Source organism: Oncorhynchus keta, unplaced genomic scaffold (assembly GCF_023373465.1).
Source record: "Oncorhynchus keta strain PuntledgeMale-10-30-2019 unplaced genomic scaffold, Oket_V2 Un_scaffold_8670_pilon_pilon, whole genome shotgun sequence".
NCBI lineage: Eukaryota > Metazoa > Chordata > Actinopteri > Salmoniformes > Salmonidae > Oncorhynchus > Oncorhynchus keta.
The window spans coordinates 501,674-523,501 of NW_026291010.1; the positions used below are offsets into that span (position 1 = coordinate 501,674).

General features: G+C 42.9%; 1 protein-coding gene and 1 long non-coding RNA gene across 2 annotated transcripts in view; both read left to right on the forward strand.

The window, feature by feature from the left end:
- Positions 1–10,782: 10,782 nt before the first annotated feature.
- Positions 10,783–21,828, forward strand: part of vipr1b (vasoactive intestinal peptide receptor 1b) — a 244,545-nt gene continuing 233,499 nt past the window's right edge. The window contains exon 1 of the mRNA XM_052517592.1: positions 10,783–11,059. Within this exon, the coding sequence (XP_052373552.1) occupies positions 11,003–11,059 (57 nt within the window). The 5' untranslated portion in view covers positions 10,783–11,002. The remainder of the gene's footprint in view (positions 11,060–21,828) is intronic.
- LOC127929609 (uncharacterized) lies at positions 16,206–17,119 on the forward strand. Its single transcript, XR_008135426.1, has 3 exons — positions 16,206–16,291; positions 16,676–16,771; positions 17,012–17,119. It is a non-coding gene; the product is annotated as an uncharacterized LOC127929609 (long non-coding RNA).

Below are 21,828 nucleotides of genomic sequence, written 5' to 3' on the forward strand. Positions count from 1 at the left end.
CTACTGACATACTGACACTACTGACATACTGACACTACTAACACTGCTGACATACTGACACTGCTGACATACTAACACTACTGACATACTGACACTACTGACACTACTAACACTGCTGACATACTGACACTGCTGACATACTGACACTACTGACATACTGACACTACTGACATACTGACACTGCTGACATACTAACACTACTGACACTGCTGACACTACTGACATACTGACACTACTGACACTGCTGACACTACTGACACTGCTGACACTACTGACACTGCTGACACTACTGACACTGCTGACACTACTGACACTGCTGACACTACTGACACTGCTGACACTCCTGACCTGCTGACACTACTGACACTGCTGACACTACTGACACTACTGACACTACTGACACACTAACACTGCTGACACTACTGACACTACTGACACTACTGACACTGCTGACACTGCTGACACTACTGACATACTAACACTACTAACACTACTGACATACTAACACTACTGACACACTAACACTGCTGACATACTAACACTACTGACATACTAACACTGCTGACACTGCTGACATACTGACACTACTGACACTGCTGACATACTAACACTACTGACACACTAACACTACTGACACTGCTGACATACTGACACTACTGACATACTGACACTACTGACACACTAACACTGCTGACATACTAACACTGCTGACATACTAACACTGCTGACATACTGACACTGCTGACATACTAACACTGCTGACATACTAACACTACTGACACACTAACACTGCTGACATACTAACACTGCTGACATACTGACACTACTGACATACTAACACTGCTGACATACTGACACTGCTGACATACTGACACTACTGACATACTGACACTGCTGACATACTGACACTACTGACATACTGACACTGCTGACACTGCTGACACTACTGACATACTGACACTGCTGACACTGCTGACATACTAACACTGCTGACATACTGACACTGCTGACATACTGACACTGCTGACACTGCTGACACTACTGACATACTGACACTGCTGACACTGCTGACATACTAACACTGCTGACATACTGACACTGCTGACATACTGACACTGCTGACATACTAACACTGCTGACATACTAACACTGCTGACATACTGACACTGCTGACACACTGACACTACTGACATACTGACACTGCTGACACTGCTGACATACTAACACTGCTGACATACTGACACTGCTGACACTGCTGACATACTAACACTGCTGACATACTGACACTACTGACACACTAACACTGCTGACATACTAACACTGCTGACATACTGACACTACTGACATACTGACACTGCTGACATACTGACACTACTGACATACTGACACTGCTGACACTGCTGACATACTAACACTGCTGACATACTGACACTGCTGACATACTAACACTGCTGACATACTGACACTGCTGACATACTAACACTGCTGACATACTGACACTGCTGACATACTGACACTGCTGACATACTAACACTGCTGACATACTGACACTGCTGACATACTAACACTACTGACACTACTGACACTGCTGACATACTAACACTGCTGACATACTGACACTGCTGACATACTAACACTGCTGACATACTAACACTGCTGACATACTGACACTGCTGACATACTAACACTGCTGACATACTGACACTGCTGACATACTAACACTGCTGACATACTGACATACTGACACTGCTGACATACTGACACTGCTGACATACTGACACTGCTGACATACTGACATACTGACACTGCTGACATACTGACACTGCTGACATACTGACACTGCTGACATACTGACATACTGACACTGCTGACATACTGACACTGCTGACATACTGACACTGCTGACATACTGACACTACTGACACACTAACACTGCTGACACACTAACACTGCTGACATACTGACACTGCTGACATACTGACATACTGACACTGCTGACATACTGACACTGCTGACATACTGACACTGCTGACATACTGACACTACTGACACACTAACACTGCTGACATACTGACACTGCTGACATACTGACACATACTGACACTGCTGACATACTGACACTGCTGACATACTAACACTACTGACATACTAACACTGCTGACATACTAACACTACTGACATACTAACACTGCTGACACACTGACACTGCTGACATACTAACACTGCTGACATACTAACACTGCTGACATACTGACACTACTGACACACTAACACTGCTGACACACTAACACTGCTGACATACTAACACTGCTGACATACTAACACTACTGACATACTAACACTGCTGACACACTGACACTGCTGACATACTAACACTGCTGACATACTAACACTGCTGACATACTGACACTACTGACACACTAACACTACTGACATACTGACACTGCTGACATACTGACACTGCTGACATACTGACACTGCTGACATACTAACACTACTGACATACTAACACTGCTGACACACTGACACTGCTGACATACTAACACTGCTGACATACTAACACTGCTGACATACTGACACTGCTGACATACTGACACTACTGACACACTAACACTGCTGACATACTAACACTGCTGACACACTAACACTGCTGACACTACTGACACTGCTGACATACTGACACTACTGACATACTGACACTACTGACACTGCTGACATACTGACACTACTGACATACTGACACTACTGACACTGCTGACATACTGACACTACTGACATACTGACACTACTGACACTACTGACATACTGACACTACTGACACTGCTGACACTACTGACATACTGACACTACTGACATACTGACACTACTGACATACTGACACACTAACACTGCTGACACACTAACACTGCTGACACACTAACATACTGACACTACTGACACTGCTGACATACTGACACTACTGACACTGCTGACATACTGACACTACTGACACTACTGACATACTGACACTACTGACACTGCTGACACTACTGACATACTGACACTACTGACATACTGACACTACTGACATACTGACACTACTGACATACTGACACTACTGACATACTGACACTACTAACACTGCTGACATACTGACACTACTGACATACTGACACTACTGACATACTGACACTGCTGACATACTAACACTGCTGACATACTGACACCGCTGACATACTGACACTACTGACACACTAACACTGCTGACATACTAACACTGCTGACACACTGACACTACTGACACTGCTGACATACTGACACTGCTGACACTGCTGACATACTGACACTGCTGACACTGCTGACATACTGACACTGCTGACACTGCTGACATACTAACACTACTGACACTGCTGACACACTGACACTACTAACACTGCTGACATACTGACACTACTGACATACTGACACTACTGACATACTGACACTGCTGACATACTAACACTGCTGACATACTAACACTGCTGACATACTAACACTGCTGACATACTAACACTGCTGACATACTGACACTGCTGACATACTGACACTACTGACATACTGACACTACTGACATACTGACACTACTGACATACTGACACTACTGACATACTGACACTACTAACACTGCTGACACACTAACACTACTGACATACTGACACTACTGACATACTGACACTACTGACACTGCTGACACACTAACACTACTGACATACTGACACTACTGACATACTGACACTACTGACACTGCTGACACACTAACACTGCTGACATACTAACACTGCTGACACTACTGACACTGCTGACACTACTGACACTGCTGACACACTAACACTACTGACATACTGACACTACTGACATACTGACACTACTGACACTGCTGACACACTAACACTGCTGACACACTAACACTGCTGACACTGCTGACATACTAACACTGCTGACATACTAACACTGCTGACATACTAACACTGCTGACATACTAACACTGCTGACATACTGACACTACTGACATACTGACACTGCTGACATACTGACACTGCTGACATACTGACACTACTGACATACTGACACTACTGACATACTGACACTACTGACATACTGACACTACTGACACTGCTGACACACTAACACTGCTGACATACTAACACTGCTGACATACTAACACTGCTGACATACTGACACTACTGACATACTGACACTACTGACATACTGACACTACTGACATACTGACACTGCTGACATACTGACACTGCTGACACACTAACACTGCTGACATACTGACACTGCTGACATACTGACACTGCTGACATACTGACATACTGACACTGCTGACATACTGACACTACTGACATACTGACACTACTGACATACTGACACTACTGACATACTGACACTGCTGACATACTGACACTACTAACACTGCTGACATACTGACACTTCTGACATACTGACAATACTGACATACTGACACTACTGACATTCTGACACTACTGACATACTTACACTACTAACACTGCTGACACACTAACACTACTGACATACTGACACTACTGACATACTGACACTACTGACATACTGACACTACTGACATACTGACACTGCTGACATACTGACACTACTGACATACTAACACTACTAACACTGCTGACACTACTGACACTGCTGACATACTGACATACTGACACTACTGACACTGCTGACATACTGACACTGCTGACATACTGACACTGCTGACATACTAACACTGCTGACATACTAACACTACTGACATACTAACACTACTGACACTGCTGACATACTAACACTACTGACATACTAACACTACTGACACTGCTGACATACTGACACTACTGACATACTGACATACTAACACTGCTGACATACTAACACTACTGACATACTAACACTACTGACATACTGACACTGCTGACATACTGACACTACTGACATACTGACACTACTGACATACTGACATACTGACACTGCTGACATACTGACACTACTGACATACTGACACTACTGACATACTGACACTACTGACATACTGACACTGCTGACATACTGACATACTGACATACTGACACTGCTGACATATTGACACTACTGACATACTGACACTACTGACATACTGACACTGCTGACATATTGACACTACTGACATACTGACACTGCTGACATACTGACACTACTGACATACTGACACCGCTGACATACTGACACTGCTGACATACTGACACTGCTGACATATTGACACTACTGACATACTGACACTACTGACATACTGACACTGCTGACATATTGACACTACTGACATACTGACACTGCTGACATACTGACACTACTGACATACTGACACTGCTGACATACTGACACTACTGACATACTGACACTGCTGACATACTGACACTACTGACATACTGACACCGCTGACATACTGACACTGCTGACATACTGACACTGCTGACATACTGACACTACTGACATACTGACACTGCTGACATATTGACACTACTGACATACTGACACTGCTGACATACTGACACTACTGACACTACTGACATACTGACACTGCTGACATATTGACACTACTGACATACTGACACTGCTGACATACTGACACTACTGACATACTGACACTGCTGACATACTGACACTGCTGACATACTGACACTGCTGACATACTGACACTACTGACACTGCTGACATACTGACACTGCTGACATATTGACACTACTGACATACTGACACTACTGACATACTGACACTGCTGACATACTGACACTGCTGACATACTGACACTGCTGACATATTGACACTACTGACATACTGACACTGCTGACATATTGACACTACTGACATACTGACACTGCTGACATATTGACACTGCTGACATACTGACACTGCTGACATACTGACACTGCTGACATACTGACACTACTGACATACTGACACTGCTGACATACTGACACTGCTGACATACTGACACTGCTGACATACTGACACTACTGACATACTGACACTACTGACATACTGACACTGCTGACATATTGACACTACTGACATACTGACACTGCTGACATACTGACACTACTGACACTACTGACATACTGACACTACTGACATACTGACACTGCTAACATACTTACACTACTGACACTACTGACACTGCTGACATACTGACACTGCTGACATATTGACACTACTGACATACTGACACTACTGACATACTGACACTGCTGACATACTGACACTGCTGACATACTGACACTGCTGACATACTAACACTGCTGACATACTGACACTGCTGACATACTGACACTGCTGACATACTGACACTGCTGACATACTGACACTGCTGACATACTGACACTGCTGACATACTGACACTACTGACATACTGACACTACTGACACTGCTGACATACTAACACTGCTGACATACTGACACTACTGACATACTGACACTACTGACACTGCTGACATACTGACACTGCTGACATACTAACACTACTGACATACTGACACTACTGACATACTGACACTACTGACATACTGACACTACTGACACTGCTGACACTACTGACACTACTGACACTACTGACATACTGACACTGCTGACATACTAACACTACTGACACTACTGACATACTGACACTACTGACATACTGACACTGCTGACATACTGACACTACTGACATACTAACACTACTGACACTACTGACACTGCTGACATACTGACACTGCTGACACTACTGACATACTAACACTACTGACATACTGACACTGCTGACATACGGACACTACTGACATACTGACACTACTGACACTGCTGACATACTGACACTGCTGACATACTAACACTACTGACATACTAACACTACTGACATACTGACACTGCTGACATATTGACACTACTGACATACTGACACTGCTGACATACTGACACTGCTGACATACTGACACTGCTGACATACTGACATACTGACACTGCTGACATACTAACACTACTGACATACTAACACTACTAACACTGCTGACATACTGACACTACTGACATACTAACACTACTGACACTGCTGACATACTAACACTACTGACATACTAACACTACTGACACTGCTGACATACTGACACTACTGACATACTGACATACTAACACTGCTGACATACTAACACTACTGACATACTAACACTACTGACATACTGACACTGCTGACATACTGACACTACTGACATACTGACACTACTGACATACTGACACTGCTGACATACTAACACTACTGACATACTGACACTGCTGACATACTGACACTACTGACATACTGACACTACTGACATACTGACACTGCTGACATACTGACACTGCTGACATACTGACACTACTGACATACTAACACTACTGACATACTGACACTACTGACACTACTGACATACTGACACTACTGACACTGCTGACATACTGACACTGCTGACATACTAACACTACTGACATACTGACATACTGACACTGCTGACATACTAACACTACTGACATACTGACACTACTGACACTGCTGACATACTAACACTACTGACATACTGACACTACTGACACTACTGACATACTGACACTACTGACACTGCTGACATACTAACACTACTGACACTACTGACATACTGACACTGCTGACATACTAACACTGCTGACATACTAACACTACTGACATACTGACACTACTGACACTACTGACATACTGACACTACTGACATACTAACACTGCTGACATACTGACACTACTGACATACTGACACTACTGACATACTGACACTGCTGACATACTAACACTGCTGACACTACTGACATACTGACACTACTGACATACTGACACTGCTGACATACTAACACTACTGACATACTGACACTACTGACACTACTGACACTGCTGACATACTGACACTGCTGACATACTAACACTGCTGACATACTGACACTACTGACATACTGACACTACTGACACTACTGACATACTGACACTACTGACATACTGACACTGCTGACATACTGACACTGCTGACATACTAACACTACTGACATACTGACATACTGACACTACTGACATACTGACACTGCTGACATACTGACACTACTGACACTACTGACATACTGACACTACTGACATACTGACACTGCTGACATACTGACAGTTGTGTATTTAGAGTCTCATAGCAAAGGGTCTGAATGCTGTTTTTATTTTATTTTTTATAGTTGTGCTAAAATTGATATGGTTTTCACTTTGTCAATATGGGGTATTGATCGCTGAGGATTTGTATTTATCGAGTCCGTTTTAGATTAACGCTGTAACATAACAAAATGTGGAAAACGTCAAGGGCTCTCGTATGACTGTTGCCTCCCGTTTGACTTTTGGTGAGGATAATATCCCACCCAAATAAATGCAATCTCTGAGGAGAGATGACCCCCCCATGGCAGGGATCATCAACTAATTTCAGCCACAGGCCGATTTCTTCTCGAACGGATGGTCGGGGGGCTAGAACATCACTTCATTCGTAGACGGCAAATTGACCACAAGAAGCCCAAACAGATTTAATGTTTGACCTTACATTTGTAAATTAAAATTACTTGGAGCTGATTTCCTGGTGTGTTTACAGTTTTTATATCTAATGCTTTTCAATTAACTATTTATTTATTTTTGCTCAGAAAACTTGGTGGGACAAATTAAACCTGTCGGAGAACCAAAAGGAAATACCTCACAGTGTGTACGGGGCATTAAATCAATCATGTATATAAACGCTGGATTGCTGATGCTACAGTTGAAGTCTGACTTTCACATACACTCAATGAGCATTTGGTAGCATTGCCTTTAAATTGTTTAACTTGGGTCAAACGTTTCGGGTAGCCTTCCACAAGCTTCCCACAATACGTTTGGTGAATTTTGGCGCAGTCCTCCTGACAGAGATTGTGTAACTGAGTCAGGTTTGTAGGCCTCCTTGCTCGCACACGCTTTTTCAGTTCTGCCCACAAATTGTCTATAGGATTGAGATCAGGGCTTTGTGATGGCCACTCCAATACCTTGACTTTGTTGTCCTTAAGCCATTTTGACACAACTTTGTAAGTATGATTGGGTCATTGTCCATTTGGAAGACCCATTTGCAACCAAGCTTTAACTTCCTGACTGATGTCTTGAGATGTTGCTTCAATATATCCACATACATTTCCTACCTCATGAAGCCATCTATTTTGTGAAGTGCACCAGTCCCTCCTGCAGCAAAGCACCCCCACAACATGATGCTGCCACCCCCGTGATTCACGGTTGGGATGGTGTTCTTCGGCTTGCAAGCCTCCCCCTTTTTCCTCTAAACATAATGATGGTCATTATGGCCAAACAGTTCTATTTTTGTTTCATCAGACCAGAGGACATTTCTCCAAAAAGTATGATCTTTGTCCCCATGTGCAGTTGCAAACAGTAGTCTGGCTTTTTTAATGGTGGTTTTGGAGCAGCTGCTTCTTCCTTGCTGAGCGGCCATTCAGGTTATGTTGATATAGGACTCGTTTTACTGTGGATGTAGATACTTTTGTACCCGTTTCCTCCAGCATCTTCACAAGGTCCTTTGCTGTTGTTCTGGGATTGATTTGCACTTTTCACACTAAAGTACGTTCATCTCTAGGAGACAGAACGCGTCTCCTTCCTGAGTGGTATGACGACTGTGTGGTCTCATGGTGTTTATAATTGGGTACTATTGTTTGTACAGATGAACGTGGTATCTTCAGGCATTTGGAAATTGCTCCCAAAGATGAACCAGACTTGTGGAGGTCTACAATTTGTTTTCTGAGGTCTTGGCTGATTTCTTTTGATTTTCCCATGATGTTATGCAAAGGGGCACTGAGTCCGAAGGTAGGACTTGAAATACATCCACAGGTACACCTCCAATTGACTAAAATGATGTCAATTAGTCTATCAGAAGCTTCTAAAGCCATGACATAATTTTCTGTAATTTTCCAAGCTGTTTAAAGGCACAGTCAACTTAGTGTATGTAAACTTCTGACCCACTGGAATTGTGATACAGTGAATTATAAGTGAAATAAACTGTCTAAACAATTGTTGGAAAAATGACTTGTGTCATGCACAAAGTAGATGTCCTAAGACATTTGTGGAGTGGTTAAAAAACACGTTTGAATGACTCCAACCTAAGTCTATGTAAACTTCCGACTTCAACTGTATGTATTGGCCATTGAAAGGTTATGATATCCTAATAGGATCAGTCCTACATGTATTCAGTATTTCAATTGATCTTTTCAAGGATAAAATGAAATGTTTTTAAGTACTGTTTTGTTGTAGTGGGGACAGTAACATTAGCAATAAAAAAATATATACTTTAAGGAAAATCTTTTGATATGTTGAAATGTTTATGTTTAGCTCACAAATATAATTTCAATGTATGCATTAAGATGTCTGTAATACAATAAACGTGGCAAAAAAAGATTTAGATGCACTATTGTAAAGTGGCTGTTCCACTGGATGTCATAAGTTGTATGCACCAATTTGTAAGTCGCTCTGGATAAGAGCGTCTGCTAAATGACTTAAATGTAAATGTAAATGTAAAAACGAATGTAAACATTAATACATGTATTTCTATAGCTTTCTAAATATTTTTACAGTTCTGGTACCATGAGGTGCGGCGGCTTCAACACAGCGCCCCCTATGGGTCATCTAGTGTATATATAAACCATTACATTAAACTATTGCGACGTGCTGGACGAAGGGCTTCAGTGCGCAATGTGCACTGTCACCACGGAGCGGTTGTTGTGTACCACCGAGGAGAAGTTGTGTTCCACAGCCCGTCTGTCAAGCCGCTTCGCTGGGGCGAACTCTGCATGAAGAAAACTTTCATTTCAAATTGTTTGATGAAAACGTCCAGGAGTTTGGTTTGTGTCCAGGAGTTTGTAAAACATTAACGACATTCAAACGTGTCACCATTCAAATGACAGGATGGATGCTTCAGTTTATTTGAAATGTATATTGGTGGTCCGCTGCGCCATCTCCACGGTAAGTAGCCTGACCTATCGTACTCTAGTCTAAATGCACGGACTCTATTGAATTTATGATTCAACATATGTATGTGTGACAAATACGATATGCTTTGGCTTGATTTTGTTGAGTAAATAATATTCTGATAGTAGGCTAGACGACGTTCATTTTGACAGTAACGATGAGTAATATAATATAACTAGGTTACTAAGATTTTATGAGCATTTGTGGACACAGTACGGGGCTGTAAATCATTAAGTAATTGTGAGTGTTGTTGCAAATGACATTTGGTTTGTGTACATAACGAAATTGTTGGTAGGCTAATAACGTTAGGTAACCAAATGCGTATTTTGCGCGTAATTCATGTCCAATAACTATAATCTTATGGTTTGCCCGATAGCCTTAGGTACAGACTTTGGTTCCATATACAGGCTGTAAGATTTTTTTACAAAGCATGACCCGAACCTCCAGTCACGCCTCTCATGTCGTTAACAGTTCAGCCCTAACCTCGCGCCTCTCCCGGTGTTTCATGTCGGCGACAGTTCAGGTCAAAACCTCTCGCCTCTCCCGGTTTAGCCCCAACCTATCCCGGTGCTTCTACTGGCCGCGGCTCCATCACACGGTGGTCGTGATATGAGTCACTGGTCCATCACGAGCTCTTTATAGTCGAGGACCCCCGAATAATACCCAGACTGCACCAGCATCCTTACCTCAGACGCTTCTGACTCTTCTCTTCTTTTCTATTTTCTTATGTCTCCAAATGTAACATATTCTCCTCTAAAGCCGTTTAGATGTTTTTCGTAATGTTCTGATCTCTGCTACTAAACCCTTTTTATTAAGGATGTATTAGGCTATTATAACTCTCTTAACATATGAATTGACTGGCTCACTCAGTATATATTTACTGTTTTATGGATCATGTAGACATAAATACCCACTAGACGAGGTGTATTCAACTCTGACCCTACGAGGTATGGAGCCTGCTGGTTTTCTGTTCTGCCTGATCATTAATTGCGCCCACCTGGTGTCCCAGGTCTAAATCAGTCCTGGATTAGAGGAGAATATATTTTTTTAAAGCAGTGGAACTGGCTTTGAGGTCCAGATTTGAATTTGAAGGAATTAGTTAATGGTATGCCTTCACACCAAATAAGATACATTTGATAAAGTATAAAGTCCCATTGATATTCTTCTACACCTTTTCTACTGTCTGAGGGGTCTCATAGGCTGAATGGAAATGCTTCTACTGTCTGAGGGGTCTCATAGGCTGAATGAAAATGGTTCTACTGTGTCTGAGGGGTCTCATAGGCTGAATGAAAATGGTTCTACTGTGTCTGAGGGGTCTCATAGGCTGAATAGAAATGGTTCTACTGTGTCTGAGGGGTCTCATAGGCTGAATGGAAATGCTTCTACTGTGTCTGAGGGGTCTCATAGGCTGAATAGAAATGGTTCTACTGTGTCTGAGGGGTCTCATAGGCTGAATGAAAATGGTTCTACTGTGTCTGAGGGGTCTCATAGGCTGAATGAAAATGGTTCTACTGTGTCTGAGGGGTCTCATAGGCTGAATAGAAATGCTTCTACTGTGTCTGAGGGGTCTCATAGGCTGAATGGAAATGGTTCTACTGTGTCTGAGGGGTCTCATAGGCTGAATGGAAATGGTTCTACTGTGTCTGAGGGTCTCATAGGCTGAATGGAAATGCTTCTACTGTCTGAGGGTCTCATAGGCTGAATGGAAATGGTTCTACTGTGTCTGAGGGGTCTCATAGGCTGAATGGAAATGCTTCTACTGTGTCTGAGGGGTCTCATAGGCTGAATGGAAATGGTTCTACTGTGTCTGAGGGGTCTCATAGGCTGAATGGAAATGCTTCTACTGTGTCTGAGGGGTCTCATAGGCTGAATGGAAATGGTTCTACTGTGTCTGAGGGGTCTCATAGGCTGAATGGAAATGCTTCTACTGTGTCTGAGGGGTCTCATAGGCTGAATGGAAATGGTTCTACTGTGTCTGAGGGGTCTCATAGGCTGAATGGAAATGGTTCTACTGTCTGAGGGTCTCATAGGCTGAATGGAAATGCTTCTACTGTGTCTGAGGGTCTCATAGGCTGAATGGAAATGCTTCTACTGTGTCTGAGGGTCTCATAGGCTGAATAGAAATGGTTCTACTGTGTCTGAGGGTCTCATAGGCTGAATGGAAATGCTTCTACTGTGTCTGAGGGTCTCATAGGCTGAATGGAAATGCTTCTACTGTGTCTGAGGGTCTCATAGGCTGAATGGAAATGCTTCTACTGTCTGAGGGGTCTCATAGGCTGAATGGAAATGCTTCTACTGTGTCTGAGGGGTCTCATAGGCTGAATGAAAATGGTTCTACTGTGTCTGAGGGGTCTCATAGGCTGAATGAAAATGGTTCTACTGTGTCTGAGGGTCTCATAGGCTGAATAGAAATGGTTCTACTGTGTCTGAGGGTCTCATAGGCTGAATAGAAATGGTTCTACTGTGTCTGAGGGTCTCATAGGCTGAATGGAAATGCTTCTACTGTGTCTGAGGGGTCTCATAAGCTGAATGGAAATGGTTCTACTGTGTCTGAGGGTCTCATAGGCTGAATGGAAATGCTTCTACTGTGTCTGAGGGTCTCATAGGCTGAATGGAAATGGTTCTACTGTGTCTGAGGGGTCTCATAGGCTGAATGGAAATGCTTATACTGTCTGAGGGGTCTCATAGGCTGAATGGAAATGCTTCTACTGTGTCTGAGGGTCTCATAGGCTGAATGGAAATGGTTCTACTGTGTCTGAGGGGTCTCATAGGCTGAATGGAAATGCTTCTACTGTCTGAGGGGTCTCATAGCTGAATAGAAATGGTTCTACTGTGTCTGAGGGGTCTCATAGCTGAATAGAAATGGTTCTACTGTGTCTGAGGGGTCTCATAGGCTGAATGGAAATGGTTCTACTGTGTCTGAGGGGTCTCATAGGCTGAATGGAAATGGTTCTACTGTGTCTGAGGGGTCTCATAGGCTGAATAGAAATGGTTCTACTGTGTCTGAGGGGTCTCATAGGCTGAATGGAAATGGTTCTACTGTGTCTGAGGGGTCTCATAGGCTGAATGGAAATGGTTCTACTGTGTCTGAGGGGTCTCATAGGCTGAATGGAAATGGTTATACTGTATCTGAGGGGTCTCATAGCTGAATAGAAATGGTTCTACTGTGTCTGAGGGGTCTCATAGGCTGAATGAAAATGGTTCTACTGTGTCTGAGGGGTCTCATAGCTGAATAGAAATTGTTCTACTGTGTCTGAGGGTCTCATAGGCTGAATAGAAATGGTTCTACTGTCTGAGGGGTCTCATAGGCTGAATGGAAATGGTTCTACTGTGTCTGAGGGGTCTCATAGGCTGAATGGAAATGGTTATACTGTATCTGAGGGGTCTCATAGCTGAATAGAAATGGTTCTACTGTGTCTGAGGGGTCTCATAGGCTGAATGAAAATGGTTCTACTGTGTCTGAGGGGTCTCATAGCTGAATAGAAATTGTTCTACTGTGTCTGAGGGGTCTCATAGGCTGAATAGAAATGGTTCTACTGTGTCTGAGGGGTCTCATAGGCTGAATGGAAATGGTTCTACTGTGTCTGAGGGGTCTCATAGGCTGAATAGAAATGGATTGATCTAGAGATTTTGCTGGTTCAATAACCAAATAATTGCCACCTGAATAAAGTAGGGTATTTCCATTCAGCGAGGAGGCATAGCTGGATTCTTTTATGTCCATTATTCTCCAAAATGACAATGGAGAGGACAGATAGGGTATTCGGTCTGAAGATACTGAGAAAAAATAACTATTTGAGGTATGAGAGCTGCTTTTAATATATGCATCTATATTACCATATACCATCCTGCCTGGCTCTGTGAGAGAAGCTCTGCCTGGCTCTGTGAGAGAAACCTGCCTGGCTCTGTGAGAGAACCCTGCCTGGCTCTGTGAGAGAACCCTGCCTGGCTCTGTGAGAGAACCCTGCCTGGCTCTGTGAGAGAACCCTGCCTGGCTCTGTGAGAGAACCCTGCCTGGCTCTGTGAGAGAACCCTGCCTGGCTCTGTGAGAGAACCCTGCCTGGCTCTGTGAGAGAACCCTGCCTGGCTCTGAGAGAAGCCCTGCCTGACTCTGAGAGAAGCCTTGACTGGCTCCGTGAGAGAAGCCCTGCCTGGCTCCGTGAGAGAAGCCCTGCCTGACTCTGAGAGAAGCCTTGACTGGCTCCGTGAGAGAAGCCCTGCCTGGCTCCGTGAGAGAAGCCCTGCCTGGCTCCGTGAGAGAAGCCCTGCCTGGCTCCATGAGAGAACCCTGCCTGGCTCTGTGAGAAGCCCTGCCTGACTCTGAGAGAAGCCCTGCCTGACTCTGAGAGAAGCCCTGCCTGACTCTGAGAGAAGCCCTGCCTGACTCTGAGAGAAGCCCTGCCTGGCTCCGTGAGAGAAGCCTTGACTGGCTCCGTGAGAGAAGCCCTGCCTGGCTCCGTGAGAGAAGCCCTGCCTGGCTCCGTGAGAGAAGCCTTGACTGGCTCCGTGAGAGAAGCCCTGCCTGGCTCCGTGAGAGAAGCCCTGCCTGGCTCCGTGAGAGAAGCCTTGACTGGCTCCGTGAGAGAAGCCTTGACTGGCTCCGTGAGAGAAGCCTTGACTGGCTCCGTGAGAGAAGCCCTGCCTGGCTCCGTGAGAGAAGCCCTGCCTGGCTCCGTGAGAGAAGCCCTGCCTGGCTCCGTGAGAGAAGCCTTGACTGGCTCCGTGAGAGAAACTCTGCTAATGCCTCTGATCTGGCGGACTCGCTAAACACAAATGCTTAGTTTGTAAATGACGTCTGAGTTTGCCCCTGGCTATCAATGAAAAATAACATCTGGTTTGCTTAATATAAGGCATTTGAAATTATTTATAGCATATACTTTTACTTTTGATATTTAAGTATATTTAAAACCAAATACGTTTTGACTTTTAATCAATAAGTATTTTACTGGGTGACTTTCACAGTTCTACACACTTTATAAATACGCTGGGTGTACAAAACATTAAGAACACTTTCCTAATATTGAGTGCCACCCACTTTTTGCCCTCAGAACAGCCTCAATTTCTTGAGTTACGGACTCTACAAGGTGTTGAAAGTGTTCCACAGGGATGCTGGCCCATGTTGACTCTACAAGGTGTTGAAAGTGTTCCACAGGGATGCTGGCCCCATGTTGACTCTACAAGGTGTTGAAAGTGTTCCACAGGGATGCTGGCCCATGTTGACTCTACAAGGTGTTGAAAGTGTTCCACAGGGATGCTGGCCCATGTTTACTCTACAAGGTGTTGAAAGTGTTCCACAGGGATGCTGGCCCATGTTGACTCTACAAGGTGTTGAAAGTGTTCCACAGGGATGCTGGTCCATGTTGACTCTACAAGGTGTTGAAAGCATTCCACAGGGAGACTGGCCCATGTTGACTCTACAAGGTGTTGAAAGTGTTCCACAGGGATGCTGGCCCATGTTGACTCTACAAGGTGTTGAAAGTGTTCCACAGGGATGCTGGTCCATGTTGACTCTACAAGGTGTTGAAAGTGTTCCACAGGGATGCTGGTCCATGTTGACTCTACAAGGTGTTGAAAGTGTTCCACAGGGATAATGGCCCATGTTGACTCTACAAGGTGTTGAAAGTGTTCCACAGGGATGCTGGCCCATGTTGACTCTACAAGGTGTTGAAAGTGTTCCACAGGGATGCTGGCCCATGTTGACTCTACAAGGTGTCGAAAGCGTTTCACAGGGATGCTGGCCCATGTTGACTCTACAAGGTGTTGAAAGTGTTCCACAGGGATGCTGGTCCATGTTGACTCTACAAGGTGTTGAAAGCATTCCACAGGGAGACTGGCCCATGTTGACTCTACAAGGTGTTGAAAGTGTTCCACAGGGATGCTGGTCCATGTTGACTCTACAAGGTGTTGAAAGTGTTCTACAGGGATGCTGGTCATTGTTGACTCTACAAGGTGTTGAAAGTGTTCCACAGGGATGCTGGCCCATGTTGACTCTACAAGGTGTTGAAAGTGTTCCACAGGGATGCTGGCCCATGTTGACTCTACAACGTGTTGAAAGTGTTCCACAGGGATGCTGGTCCATGTTGACTCTACAAGGTGTTGAAAGTGTTCCACAGGGATGCTGGCCCATGTTGACTCCAATGCTTCCCACAGTTGTCTCAAGTTGGCTGGATGTCCTTTGGGTGTTGGACCATTCTTGATACACACGGGAAACTGTTGATAATGAAAAACCAATCAGAGTTGCAGTTCTTGACACACTCAAACACTCCTGGCACCTTCTACCAAACCCCGTTCAAAGGCAATTACATTTGTCTTGTCCATTCACCCTCTGAATGGCACATACACAATCCATGTCTGAATTGTCTCAAGACTTAAAAATCCTTCTTTAACTTGTGTCCTCCCCCTCATCTACACTGATTGAAGTGGATTTAACAGGCAACATCAATAAGGGCTCCTAGCTTTCACCTGGACTCACCTGGTTTGGGGAAAACCGGTACAGTTACTTATCGGGATATCATTTTTGTTCTCATGGTTCAATCTGGTCCCTCTGCATCAGACATGTTGAGAAATATGTTTGGAACATTGAAAGAGAAGGTTAACACTTTTTTGGTTACTACATGATTCCATATGTGTTGTTTCATAGTTTTGATGTCTTCACTATTATTCTACAATGTAGAAAATAGTAAAAATAAAGAAAAACCCTGGAATGAGTAGGTGTGTCCAAACTTTTGACTGGTCCTGTATAATCATGAAAATCGCAATATATATTGTATTGGCACATAAGTATGGTGATAATATGGTATGGTGAGGTCTCTCAGTATGGTGATAATATGGTATGGTGATAATATGGTATGGTGAGGTTCCTCAGTTTGGTGATAATATGGTATGGTGATAATATGGTATGGTGAGGTCTCTCAGTATGGTGATAATATGGTATGGTGATAATATGGTATGGTGATAATATGGTATGGTGAGGTTCCTCAGTTTGGTGATAATATGGTATGGTGATAATATGGTATGGTGATAATATGGTATGGTGAGGTTCCTCAGTTTGGTGATAATATGGTATGGTGAGGTCTCTCAGTATGGTGATAATATGGTATGGTGATAATATGGTATGGTGAGGTCTCTCAGTATGGTGATAATATGGTATGGTGATAATATGGTATGGTGGTAATATGGTATGGTGATAATATGGTATGGTGATAATATGGTATGGTGATAATATGGAATGGTGATAATATGGTATGGTGATAATATGGTATGGTGAGGTCTCTCAGTATGGTGATAATATGGTATGGTGAGGTCCCTCAGTATGGTGATAATATGGTCTGGTGATAATATGGCATGGTGAGGTCTCTCAGTATGGTGATAATATGGTATGGTGAGGTCTCTCAGTATGGTGATAATATGGTATGGTGAGGTCTCTCAGTATGGTGATAATATGGTATGGTGATGTCTCTCAGTATGGTGATAATATGGTATGGTGAGGTCTCTCAGTATGGTGATAATATGGTATGGTGAGGTCTCAGTATGGTGATAATATGGTCTGGTGATAATATGGTATGGTGATAATATGGAATGGTGATAATATGGTATGGTGAGGTCTCTCAGTATGGTGATAATATGGTATGGTGAGGTCTCTCAGTATGGTGATAATATGGTATGGTGAGGTCCCTCAGTATGGTGATAATATGGTATGTTGAGTTCTCAGTTTGGTGATAATATGGAATGGTGATAATATGGTATGGTGATGTCTCTCAGTATGGTGATAATATGGTATGGTGATAATATGGTATGGTGATAATATGGTATGGTGATGTCTCTCAGTATGGTGATAATATGGTATGGTGATAATATGGTATGGTGAGGTCTCTCAGTATGGTGATAATGTGTTATGGTGATAATATGGTATGGTGATAATATGGTATGGTGAGGTCTCTCAGTATGGTGATAATATGGTCTGGTGATAATATGGTATGGTGATAATATGGCATGGTGAGGTCTCTCAGTATGGTGATAATATGGTATGGTGAGGTCTCTCAGTATGGTGATAATATGGTATGGTGAGGTCTCTCAGTATGGTGATAATATGGTATGGTGATGTCTCTCAGTATGGTGATAATATGGTATGGTGAGGTCTCTCAGTATGGTGATAATATGGTATGGTGAGGTCTCAGTATGGTGATAATATGGTCTGGTGATAATATGGTATGGTGATGTCTCTCAGTATGGTATGGTGATAATATGGTATGGTGAGGTCTCTCAGTATGGTGATAATGTGTTATGGTGATAATATGGTATGGTGATAATATGGTATGGTGAGGTCTCTCAGTATGGTGATAATATGGTATGGTGAGGTCCCTCAGTATGGTGATAATATGGTATGGTGAGGTCTCTCAGTATGGTGATAATATGGTATGGTGAGGTCCCTCAGTATGGTGATAATATGGTATGGTGAGGTCTCAGTTTGGTGATAATATGGAATGGTGATAATATGGTATGGTGATGTCTCTCAGTATGATGATAATATGGTATGGTGATAATATGGTATGGTGAGGTCTCTCAGTATGGTGATAATATGGTATGGTGAGGTCTCTCAGTATGGTGATAATATGGTATGGTGAGGTCTCTCAGTATGGTGATAATATGGTATGGTGAGGTCTCTCAGTATGGTGATAATATGGTATGGTGAGGTCTCTCAGTATGGTGATAATATGGTATGGTGATGTCTCTCAGTATGGTGATAATATGGTATGGTGAGGTCTCTCAGTATGGTGATAATATGGTATGGTGAGGTCTCTCAGTATGGTGATAATATGGTATGGTGAGGTCTCTCAGTTTGGTGATAATATGGAATGGTGATAATATGGTATGGTGGTAATATGGTATGGTGAGGTCTCTCAGTATGGTGATAATATGGTATGGTGAGGTCTCTCAGTATGGTGATAATATGGTATGGTGAGGTCCCTCACTATGGTGATAATATGGTATGGTGATAATATGGTATGGTGATAATATGGTATGGTGATAATATGGTATGGTGATAATATGGTATGGTGAGGTCCCTCACTATGGTGATAATATGGTATGGTGATAATATGGTATGGTGATAATATGGTCTGGTGATGTCTCTCAGTATGGTGATAATATGGTATGGTGAGGTTCCTCAGTTTGGTGATAATATGGTATGGTGAGGTCTCTCAGTATGGTGATAATATGGTATGGTGATAATATGGTATGGTGATAATATGGAATGGTGATAATATGGTATTGTGATAGTATGGTATGGTGATAATATGGAATGGTGATAATATGGTATGGTGATAATATGGTATTGTGATAATATGGTATGGTGATAATATGGTATTGTGATAATATGGTATGGTGATAATATGGTATGGTGATAATATGGAATGGTGATAATATGGTATGGTGAGGTTCCTCAGTTTGGTGATAATATGGTATGGTGAGGTCTCTCAGTATGGTGATAATATGGAATGGTGATAATATGGTATGGTGATGTCTCTCAGTATGGTATGGTGATAATATGGTATGGTGAGGTCTCTCAGTATGGTGATAATGTGTTATGGTGATAATATGGTATGGTGATAATATGGTATGGTGAGGTCTCTCAGTATGGTGATAATATGGTATGGTGAGGTCCCTCAGTATGGTGATAATATGGTATGGTGAGGTCTCTCAGTATGGTGATAATATGGTATGGTGAGGTCCCTCAGTATGGTGATAATATGGTATGGGGAGGTCTCAGTTTGGTGATAATATGGAATGGTGATAATATGGTATGGTGAGGTCTCAGTATGGTGATAATATGGTCTGGTGATAATATGGTATGGTGATGTCTCTCAGTATGGTGATAATATGGTATGGTGATAATATGGTATGGTGAGGTCTCTCAGTATGGTGATAATATGGTATGGTGAGGTCTCTCAGTATGGTGATAATATGGTATGGTGAGGTCCCTCAGTATGGTGATAATATGGTATGGTGAGGTCTCTCAGTATGGTGATAATATGGCATGGTGAGGTCTCTCAGTATGGTGATAATATGGAATGGTGATAATATGGTATGGTGATAATATGGTATGGTAAGGTCTCTCAGTATGGTGATAATATGGTATGGTGAGGTCCCTCAGTATGGTGATAATATGGTATGGTGAGGTCTCTCAGTGTGGTGATAATATGGTATGGTGATAATATGGTATGGTAAGGTCTCTCAGTATGGTGATAATATGGTATGGTGAGGTCCCTCAGTATGGTGATAATATGGTATGGTGAGGTCTCTCAGTGTGGTGATAATATGGTATGGTGATAATATGGTATGGTGAGGTCTCTCAGTATGGTGATAATATGGTATGGTGATGTCTCTCAGTATGGTGATAATATGGTATGGTGAGGTCTCTCAGTATGGTGATAATATGGTATGGTGATGTCTCTCAGTATGGTGATAATATGGTATGGTGAGGTCTCTCAGTATGGTGATAATATGGTATGGTGGGGTCTCTCAGTATGGTGATAATATGGTATGGTGAGGTCTCTCAGTTTGGTGATAATATGGAATGGTGATAATATGGTATGGTGGTAATATGGTATGGTGAGCTCTCTCAGTATGGTGATAATATGGTATGATGAGGTCTCTCAGTATGGTGATAATATGGTATGGTGAGGTCTCTCAGTGTGGTGATAATATGGTATGGTGAGGTCCCTCAGTATGGTGATAATATGGTATGGTGAGGTCTCAATTTGGTG